This window comes from Cervus canadensis, chromosome 32 (genome assembly GCF_019320065.1).
Source record: "Cervus canadensis isolate Bull #8, Minnesota chromosome 32, ASM1932006v1, whole genome shotgun sequence".
In the NCBI taxonomy this organism is placed as follows: domain Eukaryota; kingdom Metazoa; phylum Chordata; class Mammalia; order Artiodactyla; family Cervidae; genus Cervus; species Cervus canadensis.
In genome coordinates, this window is record NC_057417.1 from 6,493,152 (window position 1) to 6,512,811 (window position 19,660).

A 19,660-nucleotide genomic window follows, 5' to 3' on the forward strand; every position below is an offset into this window, starting at 1 on the left:
CCGATTCCCCAAGGTCCTCCAGCGCCTCGTGCCCTCTGGGAAGCCAGGTCCCGGGCACGTTGGGGAGCGGGCTGATCAGAGTGGTGTCTGCATGTTCGGAGGCAGGGTCCCTTCTCAGCCGAGCTCTCAGAGGCCGCTGACCCGCCGGGGTTGGAGGGGGGCGGGCGGGCACCATCAGTGGAGGGATCCCGGATGGTGTGTGTGTGCCAAGTTTCTCATTTGTGTCCAACTCTGACACTATGGACTGTAGCCCTCCAGGCGCCTCTGTCCGTGGGGTTCTCCAGGCAAGAACAGGAGTGGGTTGCCATGCCCTCCTCCAGGGGATCTTCCCCACCCAGGGATTGAACCCGCATCTCAGGTCTCCTGCATTGGCAGATGGATTCTTTACCACTAGTGCCACCTGGGAAGCCCCGTTCACAGCAAGATGGAGCCAATTTGATACATGTGCCCACTGCAGTATCCTTGCCTGGAGAATCCTGTGGACAGAGGAGCCTGGCGGGCTCCATAGGGTCACAGAGAGTCAGACACGACTGAAGCGAGTCAGCTCGCATGCAGAGTTCATGAGATGCTGTGGGAGGGAACCTGCACTCATAGCCCGGTGGAGCCTCGCACCACGGCAGAGAGGCGGCCCCTCACCCGTTCAGACCCAGCGCCGCGCGGGTTGGGGCTGCTGTCGGGCTGGTTCGTTCCACCCCGCGCTGGGCAGGCGGTGGATACACGGGATGGCAGCGCGGCCACGCTTGGCTCTCCCGACCCTGCGGCACCTCTGGCAGGAAGCCGTGGGAGGCGTCCCCAGTGCCTCCCACCCTGGGCCCCTCAGTCTGCCCCTGTGTTGGGGTGGGGGTGTCTGTGGGGGGAAAACCAGAGCAAGGGTCCTGATAACGGCTGTCAGCCCTGAGCACAGCATGGGCCAGCAAGGAGACATCTGGCCGCCCGAGTGACCGGGACAGGGAGTAAATGAAGCCCCCGGGCTGGGCACGCAGGGCCTGCTGAGTGCAGAACCGGCCTTGAGACCCACACTCACTGCCACCCCTTTCTGAGTGCTGGCCTCCCTGCTGGAAGGAGAGGAACCCCACTTTAAGATGAGAGTTTTGGGAGAAAGAGGGGCTGGACCAACCTCCTCCGCCTCCCCCAGCCCGAGCCCTGGCCCCTCCTGGCCGGCCCCGGAGGTCAGTTCAGATGAAGAAGGAGCCTGGGGAAGCCTCAGGGGGAGAATGGCCGTCCCCCACGTGCCCCAGCCTGGGTCTACAGTGAGGTCTGGGAACCCAGAACTGAGGCCTCGGACATCAAGGGTGGGACTTGCCTGGTGGTCCAGTGGTTAGGAATCCACCTGGCCATGCTGAGGATGCGGGTTCAATCCCTGGTTCGGGGACTGAGATCTCACATGCCTTGGAGCAGCTAAGCCCACACACCAATTAAGACCCAATGCAGCCGAATAAATATTTTTTAAAAAGCAACAACAAAATATAAACAGACTGAGAAGTGGGAATGGTGGTCTAGGTCAAGTCGTCCAGGCAGCAAGTGAGGATGACGGGGACTTCAGGGGCTGGGCCAAGGGGACAGCCCGAAACCTGCTGAACCCACGTCCTGTGCAGAGATTTTGAAGCCGAAAAATCTGGACTTTTTTTTTTAAGTTGACACTGGGCAGACTGAGTCAGAGAGGCCTGGAGTGGCTCCCTGGGCTCACGGAGCACTGCTGGGGAGCTGGGCAGGGCGTCATGGCTGGACCGTGGTGACTGAAGCAGGCTGATCAAGGAGGGTCCAGGACACCACCCATAGCCGTGGGACCAAACGCTTCTGCCCGTGGACCTCTCTGGAGATCCAAGCAAAACCCGGCATGTTGCCTGATGGGCACAGGATCAGACCGCCAGCTGGAGCTCTGCAGACGTGTCCAGGTCCTGGCCTGGTTCTCGCAGAGCCAGGCAGGCCCGGTGACTCTGGCCCGCCTGGCCTGGGTGCCTCTGCGGGGCTGTGGGCCTCCAAGTCGGAGATTGAGCAAGTCCCAGGTCCACACCCCTTCCTCGGGGTCGTGGTGGCTGGTGAGCCCGCCTGGCCTCGCTGGTGGTCGATACACACAGGTGGTCCCCTTGGCGCCCCCCGTCCTGATGTATTACGAATGAGAAGTTGCTTCTCAGGGCTGGATGCCTGGTTTGGGTCAGATGCCTCATCTTCATCTTTTCATAAATACACACTTTTATTCCTTGTTTATTTTTGGCTGCACCGTGTCTTCGTTGCTGTACAGGCTTTTCTCTAGTTGTAGTGAGCGGGGGGCTACTCTCCAGCTGGGATGTGTGGGCTTCTAGTTGCAACGGCTTCTCTTGTTGCAGAGCGTGGGCTCTAGGGTGAGCAAGCTTCTGTATTTGCAGCACGTGAGCTCGGTAGTTGTGGCCCCCAGACTTCAGAGCACAAGCTCAGTAGTGGAGGCAGGCGTGTGGGCTTAGCTGCTTCTCGGCATGCGGGGTCTTCCCGGATCAGGGATCCCCTGTGTCTCCTGCATTGGCAGGTGGATTCTTCGCCACTGAGCCACCAGGGAAGCCCAGATGCTTCATCTTCAAACCCTGAAAATCTGAAGTCCCAGGGGCTTCCCTGGTGGTCCGCTGGTTAAGACTCTGCGCTCCCTCTGCAGGGCGGGGCGGAGGCACGGGTTCCATCCCTGGTCGGGGAAGTTCCACATGCCTTGAGGTGCGCTCATAAGCAGATGGGTCCCCCATTTGGATGTGAAAGCCGGTTTCCCATCCGGCTGCTGGTGCCACGCTCTCGCGGGTTTTCCGGGGCATCTTGGGGGGAGGGAGCAGAGGGGCGGCCGCCAGTGTCTCTGGGGAGGGTGACACCCAGATCCAGGGAAATCCATCCCCCTACTGGCCCTTTCCTTCTGCTGGTGTGACACGCTCCGCCAGCGCCATCCCAGCAGGGCCAACCACCTAAAGGCCGCGTGGTGCTTCCGCGCCAGCTCCCCCGCCACGTCTCTGCTCTCCACACACGCCGTCCTACCCTCGCACCTTTTCTGCCGTGCAGGAGCCTCGGGCTGGCAGAGCTGAGGTTCCGGCTGCCCGTCTGGTCACTGGATCCAGACTGGCCGTCTCTCGGCCTCAGCTTCTGTGTCTGCCTTCCCAGACGGTGCTGAGCAGGGGCGGAAGCAGCTGCTGCATTTTGGTGAATAAACCATAGCTCAGTGACCATCCCACCGACTACTCATCCTCCTCTGCCTCTCAATTCTCCCACTTCTGCCCCTTCTCTAGCAAATTCCTTTTAATTGAAAAGAGGAGTAATATTTGTTATATTTTGCAAAACTAAAAACATCCCTTCGGGGGATTCCCTGGCAACCCAGTGTTTAGAATTCTGAGCTCTCAGTACTGGAGATCCTGGTTCGATCCCTGGTTAGGAAATTTAAAAATCTCATAAGCTGTGCTGTGTGGCCAAAAATTAGAATAATAATAATAATAAAGACAGAGGGGAGATGCCCTATGATACAAATTATTTTTTTAATTTATTTTTAATTGAAGGATAATTGCTTTACAATACTGTGTTGGCTTCTGCCATACATCAACGTGAATCAGCCCTGGGTATATATATGTCCCCTCCTTCTTGAACCTCCCCCCCACCTCCCACCCCATCCCACCCCTCTTCATTGTCTCAGGCCCCGGTTTGAGCTCCATGAGTCATATAGTGATTTCCCACTGGCTATCTGTTCCTGGGTCGGGAAGATTCCCTAGAGGAGGGGATGGCAACCCCACACTGCAGTATTCTTGCCTGGAGAATCCCATGGACAGAGGAGCCTGGTGGGCTACAGTCCATGGGATTGCAGAGCCAGACACGACTGAATCGACTGAGCACGCACGCATGCACAATGTATATGTTTCCATGCTAGGATAGAAATTCTTCTTGAAAAAAAGTCCCTTCATTGTGCCGTTCAGCCCATCCCCCACTTGGCCTTGCCCCCTAGGCCAGCAACACGGTACCCGGGAGGGGTCCCGCTCAGAAACCAACTTGGGACCTTTTTACATCCTAAGCATTTGTGAGATTCCTGCATAGCTTCCAGGACAGAAAAGCTGCTCGACTGTCGCCTCGAGGGAATTTAAGGAATTTAAAGGATTAAACCTCTTGTTGGGAAGCGGGCCCAGAAATTTGGAAAGACTGGTTCCCTCATCCCAGCTCCCAAAAACCCACCTGTCCCCGCCAGGACCTGGGGTCACCGGGGTCTGGGGAAGTGACCGACCCAGGAGCCAGTGATGGGGCTGGAAGGAATTGGCGGAGAGAGAAGGGGGCAGGCAGAGAGCTGCAGAAGAAGCCAAGGACTGAGTCTGGACGCTCGGGTGAATGGACCCTCTTGGTTCTGGCTGGCTGGGGCACAGGGGAGCAGGAGCCACAAATGGCCTCAAGGGGGCCCCGTGTTAAAAGTCTGGTCCCAGGATGGACCTCCCTGGTGGTCCAGTGTTAAGACTCCGCCTGCCAGCGCAGGGGTCACGGGTTCAATCCCTGGTGCAGAAAGATCCCACCTGCTGCAGAGCCACCAGGCCCGGGGCCACGACTACTGAAGCTCCACCGCAAGAGAAGCCACCACAGGGAAAAACCCGTGAACCGCAAGGAGGAGCAGCCCCCGCTCAGCCCGACTGGAGACAGCCGGCACACAGGAACCAAGACCGGACCCAGCCAAACATAAATAAACAAACGAAAATGCAAAAAAGAAGCCTGGTCTTGAGGGTGGTGAGTACTAACTGGGCGGTGTCAGAGCCAAAGGTCCTAATTCTTGCCCGTGATCATCGCGCTTACTCTGCCAGCCACCGGCCACAGGGGAGGACCGGGAAGAGTGGTCAAGGCTTGGGAGCTAGGAGACGCCATCAGGGGCTCTCTCCTCCTTTAAGGAAGAGAGGGGTAGGGGAGCGGGGAGGTAAAGAAATCGTTGCAGGGCAGAGGGGAGGGGCTGAGGGCTCTGGGCTGAGAGGAGGTGATGCAGAGAGGTGGCCGTGCCAGCCGCAGCCACCAGGGGCACCTGAGGAGGTGGGAAGAGGAGTGACTTGGAGATCTGATGGGTTTGGGGCGCCTTTGGGCATCCAGGGAGGGCTGTGGGGAACAGGAGGTGAGAACGGAAAACCTCAGGAGCAGCTTGAGTAGGGAACGGGCTCAAGACAGGACCCCGCGGGGGCAGCAGGCCAACAGGGTGTGCTGAGAGGATGCGCAAGACGTGGCCAGAGCATCACTGCCGGGCAGGGGAGGCGGCAGGGAGGGCCCGGGCTGCCGAGGGGCCAGGCAGGTCGGGAAGCCAAAGTCGCTCAGTCGTGTCCGGCTCTTTGCGACCCCATGGGCTATACAGTCCATGGAACTCTCCAGGCCAGAGTACTGGAGTGGGTAGCCTTTCCCTTCTCCAGGGGATCTTCCCAACCCAGGGATCCAACCCAGGTCTCCCACATTGCAGGTGGATTCTTTACCAGCTGAGCCACAAGGGAAGCCCAAGAATACTGGAGTGAGTAGCCGTCCCCTTCTTTAGTGGAGCTTCCCAAGCCAGTTATCGAACCCAGGTCTCCCACATTGTAAGCGGATAGTTTACCGCTGAGCCACAAGGGAAGCCCTGACCCCCAAGGGTACCCAGGCAGGTAGGGAAGAGGGCAAAGTGCCCGGAGGATGCAGGATTTAGCTGCGGGAGCTCACAGGCTCTCTGCCAGCATGAAGGGCAGGTGCGGCCCTGCGGATTCTCTGGCTGGAGTTGAAGAGACGTTGTCACAAAGATGATGAAGCTTGACTGATGGAAGAAGTGTTAGTCGCTCAGTCGTGCCCGACTCTTCACGACCCCATGGAGTGGAGCCCGAACCAGGCTTCTCTGTCCATGGAATGCTCCAGGCAAGAATCGTGGAGTGGATCGCCATTCCCTTCTCCAGGGGAATCTTCCCAACCCAGGGATCGAGCCCAGGTCTCCCACATTTGCAGGCAGATTCTTAACCATCTGAGCCAGCAGAGAAGTCTGATGGGCAAGAGTCGGGAAGGAAAGAAGAGGGTGGAGCCTGAGAAGGGAGGGCCAGTAGGCACGCCATCGGTCAGCCCCTCAGTGCTCAGTCAGCCCGGGCACCTCCTGTGTGCCAGCGCTCTCCCGGCCTCCCCCTGCAGACAGACGCGGGCAGACAGCCGTCACCTAATCAGCATTTATTTCACAGGCGTTTGTAGAGGAAGAGCTCCTGCAGACACACGGGGCACGTGTGCCTCACGTCCATCAAGCTGTCCACGCAGAAGGGGATGAGGCAGCAGCCCAAGAGACACCTGCAGCCTCGGAAGCAGCGGGGACTCACCGGAGGCCAAGCCAAGCCTGCGAGCCCCCCACCCTGTCCCTGGGGCTGCCCGGCCGGCAAGGTGGGCTAGGAAACCACCCCTCCCTCCGCGCCCCATGCCAGCCCCCCGCCCCAACCCAGCAGGCCCCCAGCACGGATGCCCAGGGCCCCGATGGAGGCGAGGGGGGACCACTCACCCGGCCATGAAGATGCCGGTGCACATGAGCCAGGTGAGCACGCCTGGGACCGGCGTGGTCACGGTGATGATCCGGTTCATGCAGTATGGACACGTGAACTGTACCGGATTTGGGGACAGCAGCCTCGGCACCCTGAACAGTTCTTGGGGAAGGGGGAGGGGAGGGACCCGTCAGACCCCACGCCCCACCCCCGTTCCCCCCCTCCTGTGTCCACCACGGGGGGCCCGCCCCCACCTGCAATTTCTCCAGGCCATCCCGATGGGCCCAGCTTCCCCCTTGCACCACCCCCTACCCACCAGCCTCCAGGGCTTGGGGGCTTCGCTCAGTTAAGACTTCCAGGCCTCCCACCCCCAAGCACTAGGGAATTTAGGGGCGTCTCTGGGTTTGAACTGAGTTCCTTCAGCCCTATGAGTTCTCACCCATATATTCCCCTTTGGGTGCATTCAGTTCAGTTAGCCAGTATCTGCTTCTGACTCTGCAATTGTTCTTAGTTTGTTGTAAATTGTTCTAAGTTCAATTGTGCTTCTGATTCTGCAAGCTCTAAGTGGGGGGAGGGATAAACTGGGAGATGGGGCTTGACATATACACTCTACTCTGTATAAAATAGATAATTAATAGGGACCTATGGTACAGCATAGGCACTCAATTCGAATACTCTGTGACGGTTTATATGGGAAGAGAATCTAAAAAAAGGCTGTACGTATAACTAACTGGTTCACTTCGCTGTACTCCTGAAACTAAAGCATTGTGAAGCAACTCTGCGCGTGGGCGGAAAACAGTGATCACGATAAAGCATGCATGCATGCTCAGTCGCTCAGTCACGTCCAACTCTTTGGGACCCCACGGACTGTAGCCCGCCAGGCTCCTCTGTCCATGCAAGACTTGGCAAGAATACTGGAGTGGGTTGCCATGCCCTCCTCCAGGGGATCTTCCCGACCCAAGGATCGAACCTGCATCTGTTACTTGGCAGGCAGGTTCTTTACCATGAGGGATACCTGGGAAGCTGCCTCAAAAAGCAACTATATCCAGTTTTTTTTTTAAAAAAGCAACAACTCTAAGTGACACCGTTGGGGAAGCAGTAGCTTGAAAACAACAACAACCCCCCAAACTCTTCCTTTTGGTATTTTTGCCTCTTACCCGGGCACAGCATTTTTTTGTGGTGGGGGTTCCAGAAAAAAAGTTGATCTGTTTTTAGCTTTTTTAAACACAACAACCATTTTTATAATCTTGGGTGTGTAGAGGTGAAGTCTTTGGTAGTGGCTGAATATTTTGTTAAGAAAATAGGATTCCGGGGAGTTTTCACACTCTAGACGGAAGGCTTCATGTCTGGTCTGGATGGACTGTTGAGCTGTGAGGAGGGGCCTGTGACCCTTACAGACTTTAGGTTCCCGAGGGGCTGAGGGGAGGGGGTGCTGGGGTTTGAAGAGCTGGCCTCTAATGTGGGGGTGCCACCCCCACCCCTAGTTTGGCAGGAAACCAAGGGAAAGAACTACGTTTGGCTAGACGGGGGTGACCCATGATTTAAAGCTCACTCTCCCCCACTGGACTTGACGGCCCAGCCCAGCAGCTCTCAAGGTTTTTCTTTACTTAAAAATCCCTCCCCCACCCCCGGATTTCCCTGGTGGTCCAGTAGTTGGGACTCCACGCCCCCATTGCCAGGGGCACAGGTTCGATCCTTGGTCAGGGAACTAAGATCCCACAAATTGCCATACAGTGCAGCCAAAAAAAAAAAAAAACCTCCCCAAAGCCCAGACCCTACAGGGTTGAGTGGGTGGGTGCCTGGGGTCTGAATTCCTCCCCTCTTTGGTTTCAAGAGCAACGGATTCACAGAGTCGAGAACAGGGCTTCTTTTCATAGACCTTTCCTGAGCACCTACTGTGTCCCAGCCCCCTCCACCAATGACTGCACGTTAGAGAGAAGGGCTCCAGGCTGTGGGCAGCGTGGGGGTCACAGCTGTGGGGGGGGTCACACCGCTCTGGGAGCAGGACTCCGGGCTTCCCAGAGCAGGTGCTGTTCGGACAGTCTTGGCGAGTGGTCAGGGCAGTGCGGAGTGTGAGACAGGGAAAGCCTGCGGAAGGAGGCGTGGAGGGGGCGATGGGGGGACAGCAGGAGCACTCACCTTGGTAAACAGACATCGGGGGAGGAGGTGGAGGCCCTCCAAGTCCTGGAGGCGAAGGAGAATAAGGAGGCCCTTGGAGGAGAAGAGAAGGAAAAATACCCTTAGACCCTTGGAAGGCTGGCTGAGTGCCAGCTGCTGAGCTGAAAACTTGGCTGGTCTGAGGCAGGGACCCATTTTACAGGAGAGAAAACTGAGGCCTGGGGGGATGGATCAAGTTGCCAGAGGTATTTCAGCCAGCAGATGGAAGAGCTTGGATTTGAACCCAGGCATTCCTGACCCCACTGTGCTCTGGGTGTCCTAGAATGCAAAGCTCTTCTTGGAGGCAATGCCAGGGACTTGAGGCTGCAGAAATTATGCAGACCCCATAATCTATCCTTCTCTTTCTTTCCTTCTTTTTGTAATCCCCAGAGAAGGAAATGGCAACCCACTCCAGCATTCTTGCCTGGAGAATCCCATGGACAGAGGAGCTTGGCGGGCTACAGTCCATGGGGGCTGCAAAGAGTCAGACACGTCTGAGTGACTAACACTTTCATAATCAGCCTTTATTATGTGCCAGACTCTGTGCTGAACACTTCACATGTCTGTCTTTGTTTACTCTCACTGAAACACCAATACGGTAGATTGTGGCATTATTTCAGTTTTGCAGATTCGGAAGCTAGGCTCAGATAGGTTAAGCAGCTTGCCTGAGGTCACCCAGCACAAACGTCAGAGTCAAGGATGGAACTGAAGTTGGCCTGCTTCCTGAGCACAGGATCCTAAGTGCCATGTCCCTTGCCTCTGGTCAGGACAGCTCCAGAAGATGCAGCATCCCATCTGCTGCTTCCAAGAAGAACTGTCTGGGCTCCAGGCTGGCCTCCTTCTTCAGCCTTGTCTCCCACCTGACCACCAGGGGCTCAGCCCCTCGCCTCCCAGGAGTCAGCCCTCAGCCTGCCCCCAGGGCCCTGGGAAGCCTCGTCGCCCAGGCCCTGGATGCAGGCGTGAGGCTGTTTGGGTGAGGAAATTCTGGGATCCCAGATATCCAGAAGGTGATCTGGAGGGGAGGTGGGGAGCCCCCGAATCTTAACCAGTGTGGGCAATGGGTGGGGACCCTGTGTGTTTTTACTGGAAACCTCTCCAGGGCTTTGCATGGGGAACTGGTCCTCTCCGCAATGGAGTCTCAAGGCTGAGGGGGGCACCTGGGCCGTCCCCCACCCATGCCTCCTCCCAGAGTGGGGGAACCAGAGACCAGGAAGCCCCTCCCCACTTCTCACCACTCAGTATAGGCTCTGTGGGAGCAGTGGTGGTTTCCTGCCCATCTAGTCCCTGCAGCCCTGCCTGGGCTGGAATTTGTACCCATTTTACAGATGCAGAAACTAAAGGTCAGGAATTAAACCACCTGGCCTGGGACCACCAGCTGGAAAGTCCTTCTGTGCTCAAACCCGGTTACTGACTGCCCAGCCCTACATCCATCATCTCTTTGAACCCTCCCAACCCTTTCTCAGATGAGAAAAGAGGTTTGGGGACTTACCTGAGGCCATGGCAGCATGGCCAGGACCCTCCTCCCTGCCCCCCCACCCCCAGGGCATTCCAGGTTGCCTCTGGCCCCTGGGTGGGCTGTGGGTGGAGGGGCACATCATACCTGATGTGCGGGCGTCATCAGTCTATGGATAGTTTGAGGGTACAGGCCGTCGGGGCCCCACCTTGCCCCCATCAGGTCTCGTGGTCCCCGGGTGGGTGGGGGGCAATGTGACTTGTGGGGTGAGGACGGGAATCAGACCCAGTTCAGCAAGGTGACCCATAGCCTCCCTGCCCCTGCCTGGGGCCCCCTGCAGTCAGCATGTCACCTGAATGAGGAGACCCTCACCCTGGGCGTAGTACCCTCCTGGGGCCCAGGAGGTCTGTTCCAGCGGTGGTGTCTGGGCAGCTTTGGGTTCCAAGCTTGGAGCGGCCTGGTGCTGGCCTCAGGAGGCCCCCATCCTGCAGCCTGGCTGCGGCAGGGGGCGGGAGTGCAGGTCACCCCAGTGCCTCTTGCTGGGCCTGGCTCAGGTGGAACAGCAATTGTGATGTGTGTCCTCACAGTGGCTGGGGTGGGGCTGGGGGGCTTTGTCCCCATTCCCTGCAGGAGGGGGTGGGGTCTCCACGGGCCCAGCCTGAGAAATCTTCAGAGATCAGATGATGCCCCCTTCCCACGCTGCCGGCCCATCGGAAACTGGCCGGGGTCAGAGGGCAGGGTGGGAGCCTTAAAAATATGAATCCAGGGGACTCCCCCAGTGGTCCAGCAGTTTAGAATCTGCCTTCTAATGCAGGGGATGTGGGTTCAATCCCCGGTCAGGGAACTAAGATCCCACTTGTCGTGGGACTTCTGAGCCCGTGGGCCACAACTAAGACCCAGTGCAGCCAAATAAATAAATATTTTTTAAAAAATATGAATCCAGGGACTTCCCTGGTGGTCCAGTGGTTAAGAGTTGTGCTTCTACTGCTGGGTGCCAGGTTCGATCTCTGGTTTGGTGGTGCATGGCACGGTCAAAGAAGAAAGAGCTAGTTATTTTGTCGTGAGCAATTCATTCATTCACCCCATGGACACAGAGATGTAGCTGTGAGGATGTTCACGTCTTCTTTAGAAATGCAGGTAGGTGTATGTACACAGGTACACACGTGTATATATATATGTGCTGAGTCACTTCAGTTGTGTCCGACTCTTTGCAACCCCATGGACTGTAGCCCGCCAGGCTCCTCTCTCCATGGAATTCTCCAGGCAAGAACACTGGAGTGGGTTGCCATTTCCTTCTCCAGGGAAAATGCCCGACCCAGGGATGGAACCTGCGTCTCTTGAGTCTCCTGCCTTGGCAGGCGGGTTCTTTACCACTAGTGCCACCTGGGAATACACACACACACACACACACACACACACAGACCCAAGTACACACATACACATGTGTATGAACACAGGCACACAGTTGTGTGGATAAGCACGTAGGTATATATGCGCACACAAACATGTCAGTCTATATGTTACCTCATAGTCTAGCTACCTCTCCAGCTTGTTTAGCTGTGAGTTTGGGCAAAACCCTAACTCTAACCCTCCATCCTGCAGCTTCCCCATCTGTAAAATGGGGGTAAGATAGCTACTCCATAGGATTGTTATGGGATCAAATGCTGTAACCCAGGTAACGGATTCGGTGCAGGGAGTAAAGCCAGCATTTTTGTTGGGAGATCACTGGTGAGAGGAAACAGCTGGAAGAGATGGTCCCGATGGTAGAGGGCAACTTCCACGCTGGGGCTGGCTCCCAGCTCCACCTAGGGTCACAGCCAGGAAGCGCACAGCCGGGGTTAGGTCACGAATGGACGTCTGTTTGCTTGACCTGTAAACTCCACGGCTTCTCATTACGCCCCCAGAATGTCCAAGATAGTCTAAGATAGCCCTGCTTCCATCTGATTGGCAGAAAGCAAAAGTCATGGTGAATGGGAAGGGGCGGGGAACAAGTTTTCCCATACAAGAACTAGAAGCGGGTGTTGGTGATATCCAACAGAATGCCCAGGCGGCACAGTGGTAAAGAATCCATCTGCCAAAGCAGGAGAGACATAAGAGACTCAGGTTTGATCTCTGGGTTGGGAAGATCCCCTGGAGAAGAGAATGGCTACTCATTCCAGTCTTCTTGCCTGGAGAACTGCATGGGCAGAGGGGCCTGGCCGGCTACAGTCCATGGGGTGGCAATTATTTTGGGTGCTACTGAGCAACTGAGCGCACGTACACAATAGCATTACAGATGGGTGACCCTCTGACCATGCAATACTATTTCTAGAAATCCATCCTAAAGATGTGTTGTTGTTGTTCAGTCATGTCTGACTCTGTGACCCCAATGGACTGCTAAAGATAGACTAGCGAAAATATCAGGTGAGGTAGGCACCAGGCTATTCAGGGTAGCAACAAAAAGCTAGAAATAACGTAAATGTCCATCCATATAGGGACTCTTCAGCCACACAAAATAAAGGGTGAGAGGGAAGAGAGAAAGGGGAAAAGAGAAAAAAGAGGAAAATCTTTATATATTACTATGGAGCAACCTCTCCAGGATATCTTGTCCAAAAACAAACAAGAAGATATGTGTTTTTATGTATATATAGTACTCCTTTTTTTTTTTTTGGTCATTCCCATGTGGCTTGTGGGATCTTGGTTTGCCAACCAGGGATTAAGCCAAGACAGCAGCAGTGAAGGTATTGAGTCCTAACCACTGGACCACCAGGGAATTCCCTATATATAGCGCTCCTTTCAGTGTAAGCAAACGGAGAGGGAGATAAATAGTTTCCAAGAGGAAATAAAAGAAAGATCAATTAAGAACTGAAACGGTTAATGTTGAACATGGAAGCCGGTTCTCTCTCTCTTGTTCATAGTCTGACTTCGGAACCATGCCATTATTTTTACTAATTAAAAAGGAAGGATATCAAAAAGAAAAAAGCAACACCAAAAAACGGAAAGCAACTGGAAGCTAACAAATGTGATCATGTATCAAGATTTCTTACACACCAGGAGGCAAGAAGCACAAGCTATAAAAGAAAAACTTGAAAGACTAGTTCATCAAAGCACCTGCCTCTTAAAAGATACCATCTATAGATACAATAAAAAGGCAAGCTACAGGTCAGGAGAAAATATTTACAGGCCAAAGGACAAGTATACAGAGTATAAAAGAACTCCTTCAACTCAATAACTAAAAAAACTCACAATATTAAAAGTGGGCAAAAGACCTGAACAGACTTCACAAAAGAAGATACAGAAATGACCAACATACACATTAAAAGATCCTCAGCATCCCTATTCATCTAGGAGATGCAAATTAAAAGGCAGAGTTACCAGTGGTTAAAATTTATTTTTTACTTATAAATACGTTGGAGGGAAGTGGAGCCTTTTCACTTAGTTATTGATTGATCGATTGATTTTTGGCCGTGCATCATATGGGATCTTAGTTTCCTATCAGGGATTGAACCTGCTCCCCTTGCAGTGGAAGCACGGAGTCTTAACCACTGGACCACCAAGGAAGTCCCTCCACTGGTTATTTAAAAACAGACAATCCCGAGTGTCGACACGCATTCAAGATAACTAGAACCCTCCTACGCTGCTGGTGTGAGTGTAAAATGCTTCATTTATCATTTTGAAAAAAACAGCAGTTTCTCCTGAAGGCAAACCTCCTCACACCTGGGACCAGGAATTCCTCTCTGAGGTCTTTATTTATTTATGTTTTTATTTTTTGGCCCTGCTGCATGGCTTGTGTGATCTTAGTTCCCTGACCAGGAATTGAACCCTGGTCCTCAGCAGTGAAAATACAGAGTCCGAACTACTGGACCGCCTCCAGGGAATTCCTTCCACTCCCAGGTTTTTACCCAGGAGAAATAAAAACACATGTTCAAAAAAAAAAGAAAAAAGGCCTGTATGAGAAAATTCATAGTAACTTGATTCCTAATAGCCAAAAATCTAGAAACAACCAAACATTTGTCAACAGGTGGGTGGATCATCACGTCATGTATATTTATTCCAAGGAATTCTGCACAGCTGTGAAAGCAATGAACTATTGGTATACTCAGCAAGATGAATGTGTCTCAAAAAATGATTTTGAGCACAAGAAGCCTGACTCAGAAGAGTATGTCTCCTGTGAGCCTATATATTTGAAGTTCTGAAACAGGTCAAGCTGTGAGACGCAGTAAACGTGTAGGTGCCGCCTGCGAAGGCAGAGAATATGGGCATGAAGGTAGCTGTGCCTGGTGTATCAGAGCCGCTTACATCACATACACATTAGATTTATGAATTGTTACACACATTATTCAGCTGATGGAGAAAAAGCGCCTTAAGGAAGTCCCTTTCCTGATTCCCACAGAGATTTTGTCTTCCTGGAAAAAAGGTATCTCCTCTGGGGTCTGGAGAGCCTCTACCAGCTCCACCTCCCCCGCGGGGGGCCCTCTGAACCCCTCTCTCTGCAGCTCTTTTACCGATTCCATGGTTTTCACACCCGGGAGTCTTGAAACAGCCAGTAAGGCGTTCCTGCTGAGTCCTTCCCGTTGCCACGGGCTGATGCGTTTGCCCATTCCCTCTTCTCACTCCGTCCCCTGGCCCCCCATCGCCCCCCCCCCCCGCCCCCCGCCTTCGGGCCACGTTATATCTCTGTGTGCATTATGGTCTGCGGTTTGATGCCTGCTTTCTGCCCTCTGCATGCCCCAGCTCGCATATAGAGGAGGAGCTGCACAAATACAGATTGACTGTGTGAGTGAATGAATGAGTGAGTGATCTGCCCACCCCATTTGGCTTAAAATCCTTCCCATTTTACGGCCCAGAGCGCAGGGGGCTTTGCATAGGCTTGAGGTTATACATCTTGGGATGGAGTTGGGGACTGCCTCCTTCTCTGGGGATTTTGGGGACGATGGTCCCCATAACGCAAGATTGGGACGCTGGTGCATCTGAGCTCAGACACTCGAGTGGGAAATGAAGATGCGCCTTGCTCTCGGTCTCCGGTCATCCCAGTCATCGCCACCAGGGGGCAGCACCAGGCTGCGCGAGCCAGCCTCTCTTCCTCTTTCGGGGCTCCACGGGCGGAGAGGTACCCCGTCCCGCGCAGGGAGGCCGAGGATGCCAAGCCCCCCCTGCCACCGTCCCTTTAGGGCTGGCCGGGTGCCTTCATATTGCCCTGGGGCTGAAGACTCCCGTCCCACCTCGTCCCCCCTCAGGACAAGCTGCAGGAGGGCTTGAGGCCAGCCCCAGGCCACACGGCCCTTAGACCCCAGTCCCTCCGCACCCAGGCCGTATGAGGCTGGCCTGAGGCCTGGCTGGGCGCCTCCTGGGCCTTTTTCCGGAGGCTGAGTTCTCTGTGATCAGCCAGCCACTCTGCATCAGCCTACCTGGTTTAGTTTTGACAGCACGTACCTCCTCCTGGGCTTGTCCCATTCCTGTTTAGTTGGCTTGGTCATTGTTGACCCTAAAACTTCAGCTCCATGAGGGCAAGCTCAGGGCTCCTGGAGGAGCCCTTTTGTTGTTGTTTATTTGTTTGTTTTTCACCGTTGCATCCCCTATATAAGATCTGGCAGGGAGGAAGAAGACGGTTAAAGCATAGGCTCTGCCTTTCCCAGCTGTGTGACCCAGGGCAGGAGTCTTCACCTCTCTGAGCCTCCGATTCCTCCTCTGTAAAACGGGTATCAGTTCAGTTCCCTTCAGTCGCTCAGTTGTGTCTGACTCTTTGCAACCCCATGGACTGCAGCACGCCAGACTTCCCTGTCCATCACCAATTCCTGGAGCTTGCTCAAACTCATGTCCATCGAGTCAGTGATGCTATCCAACCAGCTCATCCTCTGTCATCCCCTTCTCCTCCTGCCTTCAATCTTTCCCAGCATCAGGGTCTTTTCCAAGAACTCGATTCTTCCCATCAGGTGGCCAAAGGACTGGAGTTTCAGCTTCAGCATCAGTCCTTCCAATGAATATTCAGGACTGATTTCCCTTAGGATTGATGGGTTTGAGCTCCTTGCAGTCCAAGGCACTCAGTTCAAGAGTCTTCTCCAACACCACAGTTCAAAAGCATCAAAAGTAATAATAATAATTACTTATTGCTAAGAGTCTTAGGAGGGCTTCCCATGTAGCACAGGTGGTAAAGAGCCCGCCTGCCAATTCAGGAGACATAGGAGATGTGGGTTCAATCCCTGGGTTGGAAAGATCCTCTAGAGGAGGGCATAGCAACCCACTCCAGTATTCTTGCTGGAGAATTCCATGGCCAGAGGAGCCTGGCAGGCTACAGTCCATACATAGGATTACATAGAGTCGGACACGACTGAAGTGACTTAGCATGCACACAAGGGTCTTAAGAAGATTCAAGGAGACAGTTTTATCTTGCTGGCTGACCCAGCAAGGGTCAGCATGGATGAAGATCCATGCCTACCTTCTATTCCATTACTTTGGCCACCTGATGTGAAGAGTTGATTCATTGGAAAAGACCCCGATGCTGGGAAAGATTGAGGGCAGAAGGAGGAGACAACAGAGGATAAGATGGTTGGATGGCATCACCGACTCAATGGACATGAGCTTGAGCAAACTCAGGGAGATGGTGAAGGACAGGGAAGCCTGGCGTGCTGCAGTTCATGGGGTCACAGAGAGTCAGATACGACTGAGCGGCTGCACGACAATCGGGACAATAATACGTGAAATAAGCAGAGTCCCCAAAGCCAAGGCAGGGGCGGAGCGGTGGACAGGCCACCCTGGGAATGGAGCGGGCCTGGAGTTCTGGCAGCTGGGACTCCTGGGGGGCCCTGGTCCTCTCCTGCTGGTGACCCTCGACACCTCCCTCACCCTCTCTACGCCCTGCAGAAAGAAAGACTCTGACAGCCGGGGTTGCTCAAGGGGAAAGGGAGATGGGACGTTTTTTTCCTTCCTGCTCATTGTCTTCCCAGAAGGGCCCAGCTCTTGCAGGGAAGTGATGAGATAAGGAAGAAGGAATCTGGAGGAAGGAGTGGTGACTGTAATTATTGTGCAAGTGATGGAAGCCAGGCTGGGTTCCCCAGGGGCTGGGGGGTGTGGGCGGCGCCGGGGGGCAGCTGGAGAAGCTCTAGTCTAGGGAGGGGTTGTGCTTCGCCCAGTCCTCCTGTCCGTCTCCTCTTGCCCATCAGAGGGGTCATCGGTCAGCAAGGAGAGCCTGGAGCCCTGGGTTATACTGGGATGTCACCTAACGTCTCTGGGCTGCACTTCCAGCCCCTGTCTGCTTTCTCTTCCTCCCAGTTTATGGTGAGCTGGGGGCAAGAGGCATGGGAGGTAGACAGGCTGCTATAGGTGCGTGCTTGCCAAGTCGCTTTAGTTGTGTCTGACTCTTTGTGACCCCACGCTTGCCAGGCTCCTCTGTCTATGGGATTCTCCAGGCAAGAATACTGGAGTGTCTTGTCAGTCCCTCTTCCAGGGGATCTTCCCAACCCAGGGATCAAACCCACATCTTCTGTCTCCTGCATTGCCTGGCCAGCTGTTTACCACAGGCGCCACATGGGAAGCCCACTGTAGGTGCCTCCACTCCAAGTTCCATCGCTTCCTGGGCAGGGGGTCGAGAGGGAGGAATTCTTGTCCCCTGGGGACCACGAAAGGCCCACTCTCTGAAGAGAGGGCATCCCAGATAGGGGTAACTTCTTTCCTAATGCCTACTTTCCATTCTCTGCCCTCAGAACTCTGAGACTGAACCCTGAGGTCTGCCTGGAGGAGGAGGCAGGGGGACTGTCTCTAGATCCAGAAAACCTTTGGGGTCTGGAGTTTGGGGAACCCAGAAAGCTGTATGGTGGGAGAGTATGAGGTTTTTCGTTTTTATCTGTGTGTGTTTGCATGGGTGATGTGTGTGTGTGTGGCGGGTGGGATATGGGTGTGTGTGTGGTATGTGTCTTGTCTGCGTGTGCATCAGTACCTCATTGTCAACTTAAAAAAAATGCAGAACGTGAGAGTTGTAAGTTAAGTTTTATTTGGGGCAAAATGAGGACTGGAGCCTGGGAGAGAGCTCTGAGAAACTGCTCCAAAGAGACAGGGGGGTAGTTCAGTATATATGGGATTTTGGTGAAGGGGGAATACATGCAATCAAACACATATGTTTCCAAAAGGTTTCTACTGGTCTCGTGAGGCTTTTAGTAGTCAAAAGGATCAGTCGTCACCATAAAGGATTTTAGTGGTTTTCTAGATACAAGGAGATGCAAGAATTGGGCTCCTAAAATCAGCTCCTGAAAATATTTAACTATCTGAAGACCTGTTCTGCCAGTTTTTCCCAGAGCATAGAGCGCCTCCTTCCTGCTTTCCACCCTGAACTCCTTTTAGGGGGTGTTGAAGGTCAGCAGCTGTGGCAGCATGTGATTTAACTCGTTGTAGAGGTAGATAGGTAGATCAGTTCAGTTCACTCGCTCAGCTATGTCTGACTCTTTGTGACCCCATGGGCTGCAGCACTCCAGGCTTCCCTATCACCAACTCCCGGAGCTTGCTCAAACTCAAGTCCATTGAGTCGGACATGAGACAGCTAGATGGCCGCTGCCAATTTGTAGTTGACAACATTCACATGGGGTGAAGGGTGAATGGTAACCACGGATGATGGGACAGACTGGTCGTGGGCACGCACTTAGTTGAGGGTGGGTGGACGGTCCTCTCGGTGAGCTGTAATGACCAGAATGAAGCAGCCTGAGAAGATGCAGGGGAAGAATGTCCCCAGATCCAGATGCTGGTAGAGCTAAGTTCACCCACAATCTGGCCCCAGAGCTTGCAATCCTAGCCCAGCACAGCTGGCTGGGGTCACGTGCCCCGCTCAGGAAAACATCCCAAAGATATAGTGACTCTTCAAAATGATGGAAGAATTAGAAGGAAACAGGAAATGCCCCAGCATATTTGTCTAACCTTATCAGCTGGGCAAAATCCCCAGAAGCAGCAAAAAAAAAAAAAAAGTTTCACTGAATTTGACCATGTGGAGCTGGTGGGCCCTCCTGTGGCTGCAGGTGATAATGATACGGTCAGTTGTCAGTTGTAACCAGTAAATGTTACTAGTGCGGATGTTGCTAGTGGGGGAGATGTGGCTGTGTAGGGGGAGGTGATTTCTGATCACCTTGACCTGCCTTCAGCAAGAATCCTAGCTAGCTAGTTTATCTAGAACCGTCCTTGACCCGTGATGTTTTTCTCTCCTTAGTAATTTTCCATCCATCGTGCTTCCAACCCACTTTGGCTATAACTTTCCACTTTTCCCTGTTGCATTTGGAGTTGAGCCCAATCTGTGCCAAAACCATCCTCGCTTTTTGGTGGTCCCTAACTTATCCTGATAGTCCTGAACAAAGTCTGCCTTACTGTTTTAACAAGTGTCATGAGTGATCTTTTCTTTAACAATGGTTGACTTTATAAATGCTTTAGAAAGCTCATTCTGCCTGCTGCAAAGAAAATTGGAGCGTGGGCATTGGATGTTAGGGGGAAGGTAGAGCAATTGGGTGGAGGCTGCTCCTCCTGGTGAGATGGGAGAGGCTCAAGTCATGGGGGGAAGAAATAGGTACAAGTGGGCGGACATGAGACACTTTGGAGGGAGGAGTCTCCACTCACACCTACCTTAAGCTCTTTCCTGGCTGCCCTCGGTCCCTAATCGAGACCC

At 53.8% G+C, this 19,660-nt stretch overlaps 1 protein-coding gene across 1 annotated transcript; it reads right to left on the reverse strand.

The window, feature by feature from the left end:
* Positions 1–6,140: 6,140 nt before the first annotated feature.
* On the reverse strand, positions 6,141–8,610 carry LITAFD (LITAF domain containing). Its single transcript, XM_043455707.1, has 3 exons — positions 8,574–8,610; positions 6,455–6,596; positions 6,141–6,249 (listed from the first exon to the last, which is right to left on the reverse strand). The coding sequence occupies exons 1-3, from the start codon at positions 8,587–8,589 to the stop codon at positions 6,141–6,143; spliced, it is 267 nt and encodes an 88-aa protein (XP_043311642.1). The 5' UTR covers positions 8,590–8,610.
* Between the last annotated feature and the right edge of the window lie 11,050 nt (positions 8,611–19,660).

Excerpts from the sequence above, each read along its gene's own strand:
- LITAFD (XM_043455707.1), bottom strand. Across the intron at positions 6,250-6,454 it reads ACCGGCATCTTCATGGCCGG|GTGTCTCTTGGGCTGCTGCC; the intron begins GTGAGTGGTCCC and ends CCGAGGCTGCAG.